Genomic DNA, 5,073 nt, shown 5'->3' with positions numbered 1-5,073 from the left:
GTTGCAAAAAGGAAGCCCGAGCCAGCCTCGCGCCCGTGCCCGTGCCATTGCTTCCCCTTTCTTTCTCTGCGCCCCATTGTTCTTCTTCTCCGTCAACGGCAACCCTTCTCCGACAGGCGGGTGATGTCTAGTTTCTCTTCGACCTCCTGTTCTTCATGGCCGCAGTATGGACCCGTGCCTTTGACAAGATGCCCTGACTGCCCACGCAAGGAACCTCTGAAGCGACCAATCTGTAAGATGAACGACAACGACAACCGTGGACGTGAGTACCTTGCATGCGAGAGCTTGCCATATAGAGATGGGGATAAGGTTAGATCTCGCTCCAATTGTTCTGTTTTCTCTCGCTTTTTTTTTGCGGGCAAAAACAGACCTTTATTAATCAGACGGGATTACAAGGGACTCAGACTCAAGCACCTGCACTATACACTCAGGTCCTGAACCAAGCCAGAATTGTGTTCTATTCTCTGCTCTTGCCAAATTAGCAAGGCAGTGACTAATCCTCACCTGACTACGGTCTACTTTTACAAAGTTGCAAATTTTACTACCACTAGCTAAAACTTTAATCTCTGAGATACTATGTAGATAGGCCGAACGGTCTTTTTCATTGGCCAAAATATACGAGATTAACTGAGAACAATCTGACTCAACAACGATAGGCAAATCACTATAAAGCAGCCCCAACTCCGGGCCTTCCAAACAGGCTGAGACTTCCGCTTCTAGAGCCTGCTCACATGACGCAAGGGATCGACAAGCTGAAAAAATTGTTGTACCAGCATAGTCACGTAGCACCATACCAATACCTGCAGAACCATCATCACTCTTAAAAGAACCATCGATCGTCAACTTGACCCAACCCAGAGGGGGTTTAAGCCAGCGTTTAACTGGTGGTTTCTTCACTTCCACTGGATTGATTTGCTGAGCACCAGAATCCAGCATCGGTTGTTTCCCTTTTAAGACTTGGTCAGTGGATGTGTTTTTTATTGAACAAAGGATCTTCACATAACTACATAGGAATCTCTTTGAACTCTCTGTAGTCGGAATAGGCTTCTCATGAGTTAATTCATTCCGCTCATACCAGGCCCTCCACGCTACCAAAAGTGTGTGATCAATCATATGAGTCGGAGCAGAAATGAGGACTGATCAGAACCAGGACGTAGTGGACACCTGTAGATCAGACTCAGAAGGAAGAAGCCAACAATCTCTCATCGAATGCCAAAGACGACGAGCATGAGGGCAGTGTGCGAGAGCGTGCGCCTCATCCTCCACGCCCGAGCCACATATCCTGCATAAACCTGTGACATGCATCTTCCTTCTTAGCTTATTACCCTCTGTAGCTAGGGCGTTAGAAGCTGCTCTCCATGCAAAGGTTTTAACCTTTGGTGGTACATAGAAACTCCATATTTTGGACCAACAAGGATCATTTCGGTCAGGACATGCACTCGAGCTGCCATAGGCACATTGTGTCGGAAGGCTATTGAAAGCCAAATGATACGCACACCGCACTGTGCAAATTCCAGAGCTCTCTGGTTGCCATGCCAGGGCGTAATCGAAACCTCTTCTTGAGGGCTTGATTTTAAGTATAGCATCAACATCTATAGGGTAGAAGGTATCCCGAATCAGATGTGTCTTCCATCGACCATGCTCATCTAATAACTCTAAAACAAATTTAATATGCATGTTCCTCTTTGGAGTAAGAACCTGGATGTTCGCTGTTCTTGGCAACCAGCAATCACGCCAAATACGTATGCTGGTACCATTTCCAACACGCCACACAATGCCCTTCTTCAATAACTCCAGGCCATAGGAGATGGTTGTCCAAGTAGAGGAAGGGTTCCCGGTAAATACGGTATCTAGAAGATTTCCACGAGGATAATAGCGGGCCTTCAATACACGGGCACAAAGACTATTTGGACAAGTAATTAACCTCCAAGCTTGGCGGGCCAATAATGCCTGATTAAAGAGATGCATATCTCTAAAACCCATGCCACCTTGAGCTTTCGAACGAGTCATAGTATTCCAGTTCACCCAGTGAGTTTTACGCTTACCATGTTCAACTCCCCACCAATAACCACGAATTAGCTTTGTGAGATCATCACACAAAGAAAATGGAAGCTTAAAGACTCCCATAACATATGCTGGAATGGCTTGTGTAATGGCCTTAATAAGAATTTCTCTAGCACTTTGGCCGGAAGACTATCTCCCCATGCCATCAGATGTTGACAGAGGCGAGATTGTAGATTAACAAATCTGCCTTTATGCATCCGACCATCTGGGGTAGGCAGCCCCAAATACTTTTCTTCAAATTCCTGGCTTACCACTTGAAGGATAGTACGTACCCCCTCTTGTGATTCCTGAGAACAAGAACCGCTGAAAATTATAGAGCACTTGGAAGGATTAATGAGTTGGCCCGTACCATTTGCATACACATCAATAACATGCTTAACTCTTGAAGCTTCATCAGCCGAAGCTCTAAAGAACAACAAAGTATCATCCGCAAACAAAAGATGGGAGACACCAGGTGCACCTCTACACACCTTGATTGGTGAAATTCCATTTACTTCAACTTCTCTTTGTAGGAGAGCAGAAAGGCCATCAGCCACGAGTAAGAAAAAAAGGGCGATAGTGGATCCCCTTGTCTTAAACCTCGAGAAGGAGAGAATGCTTCCAAAAGGGTTCCATTAAATTTAATTGAATACCTCACCGTGGTAACACATGCCATAATCCATTGTATCCACCGATGAGAAAACCCCATTTTATGCATTGTAGACTCCAAGAAATGCCAATCTACTCTATCATGAGCTTTAGATAAATCCAACTTATATGCACGAAAGAAGAAATTCGCAGATGTGCCATGCTCCATAAAATGCAAACACTCAAAGGCCAAGAGTGCATTATCAGTTATCAAACGCCCAGGAACAAATGCGCTTTGGTTTTCTGAAATAATGTCGCCCAACAACGGCCTCAATCTATTAACCAAGCATTTGGATACCACTTTGTATAGAACATTGCATAGCCCAATAGGGAGAAAATCTTTCAGCTTAGTTGGGTTGTCAACCTTTGGAATAAGAACAATTGAAGTATCGTTAGTACCCTCTGGCATAAACCCTGTAACAAAAAAATGTCTCACCGCCTTGATCACATCTTTTTTTCAAAACATCCCAATTCCGCTGATAGAAGCGTGCAGGAAAACCATCTGGCCCAGGTACTTTGATTGGACCAATCTCAAAGAGTGCATCTGAAATTTCCTCGTCCGAGAATTCCTTGCATAAACTATCATTCATATCAGCAGTGACTTGTTCCTGGATTAAACCAGTGATGGTACTACAGTTTAGAGAAGGGCCACGAGTGTACAAAGACTGAAAATAGGACACAGCCATGCGTTCCATCTCAGATGGAACCGTTTGCTATTTTATTTTTCCGAGCACGCCAAACAGCTTTTTGGTGAAAAAACTTGGTATTTCTATCCCCCTCCTTCAACCAATAAATTCGTGATCTTTGTAACCACAACATTTCCTCCTTATAGAGGAGGTCATTCATCAAGTCGCTCGTGGCACGAATTTCTGAGCGGGGTGCATTATTCTCGTACAGGTTTTTCAACTTCTCATGCAGCCGGTTCAGCTCTCTCATAACATTACCAAATTTCTTCCTTCCCCAAGCATGCAACTTGCGCATCATAACCTTCAAACCAGCGGAAACCAAACCTAAATCACCCAGCGGTCCTAGTTCCCGCCAAGATGTGTCAATGAGTTCCTTCATGGCTGGATCACGTTCCAAGAAAATCTCATACCTGAGCTACCGACCTTGAACAACAGGTTGAGATTCTTTAGCCAGTTTTAACAGGACTGGATAGTGATCAGAGCACGGACTAACCAAGTGCACCACAGATGAATCATAATAAATGTCCCGCCAGCTATTGTCCGCCATAGCACGATCAAGACGAACACGTACATTGTTGTTACCTGCCCTCTTGTTATCATAGGTGTAAGGGAGGCCTGAAAATCCTAGGTCATTCAACTCACAGACTTGTACACAATCACGGAAGGCAACCATTTGAGACTCTGAGCGCAAACAAGCCGAAAAATGCTCATATTGCCATAGGGCCTCATTAAAATCGCCAAGAACGAGCCAAGGGAGGGAGGAAGATGCTCGATTTACTTATTATTTCCTCGAATTTGGGATTTAGGGTTCACGTTGTTGTTTTCAGATCCTGAAGAAATGCAGGCATTTCGAGTGGATCGATGTGTACGTTCAGAGGCTTCAATTGCAGAAATCAATTGACGCTATTGGGGAGCGCAACTTAGGAAGGGGGACTGGTTGTAGAGAATGCGGTGGAGAGAGGAGCCGTTCCGATTAGGGCCCTTCCGATTATGCCTAATGCTCCCAATGCAGAACTAGTGGAAGTTAAGGGAGAACTGAAGAAAATGTACAAGCAGTTAAGGCAGCTGATCGAGTTGAAGAAGCAAGCTAATCTGATGGCTGTTGTTTTTTTGTTGTATAATTTCGATCAAATTCTTATCATTGCTCATCAGGCACTAGAAGTTTTTACAAGGGATCCCTTGTTACAAATCCATTATTCAGTTACATGTACTTGTAGTTGTTTTCAAAGTTAGTGTGTGCATTCACCGAAATTACCAAAAATAAATAAAAATACGTGTTAGGAAATATATGAATACTAAAGATAGTTGATAATTGTTAGAGGGGTGATGACCCACGAGTATAGGGGGTGTATCGTAGTATTTTCGATAAGTAAGAATGTCGATCCCAACGAGGAGCAGAAGTTGTTGACAAGCAGTTTCGATGAAGGATTCACTGTAAATGCTCACAGACAAGTATTCAGGGGGTTTTGATGTAGCAGATGAATAAAGTACGAGTAAGTAAAATGCGAGAGTAACAATTGCAGCGAGTGGCCCAATCCTTTTTAGCACAAAGGACAAGCCGGTTTGTTTACTTATAATGATCAAACGTTCTTGAGGACACACGGGAATTTAGTCTAGTGCTTGCGCTTCATACAGCTGATTAATCTTCATTGTTTTGATAAGTGTTGTGTGGGTGAACCTATGCTAATGCACCGCC

General features: G+C 43.9%; 1 protein-coding gene across 1 annotated transcript; it reads right to left on the bottom strand.

Moving 5' to 3' along the window:
- Window positions 1–375: 375 nt before the first annotated feature.
- Window positions 376–936, bottom strand: LOC127310459 (uncharacterized). Its single transcript, XM_051341136.1, has one exon. It carries the CDS (start codon window positions 934–936, stop codon window positions 376–378), a length of 561 nt encoding a protein of 186 aa, XP_051197096.1.
- Between the last annotated feature and the right edge of the window lie 4,137 nt (window positions 937–5,073).

The sequence above is a fragment of the Lolium perenne genome, chromosome 6, assembly GCF_019359855.2.
Source record: "Lolium perenne isolate Kyuss_39 chromosome 6, Kyuss_2.0, whole genome shotgun sequence".
Lineage (NCBI taxonomy): Eukaryota > Viridiplantae > Streptophyta > Magnoliopsida > Poales > Poaceae > Lolium > Lolium perenne.
The sequence above is the reverse complement of the archived record's forward strand: the minus strand, read 5'-3'. Positions and strand labels throughout refer to the sequence as shown.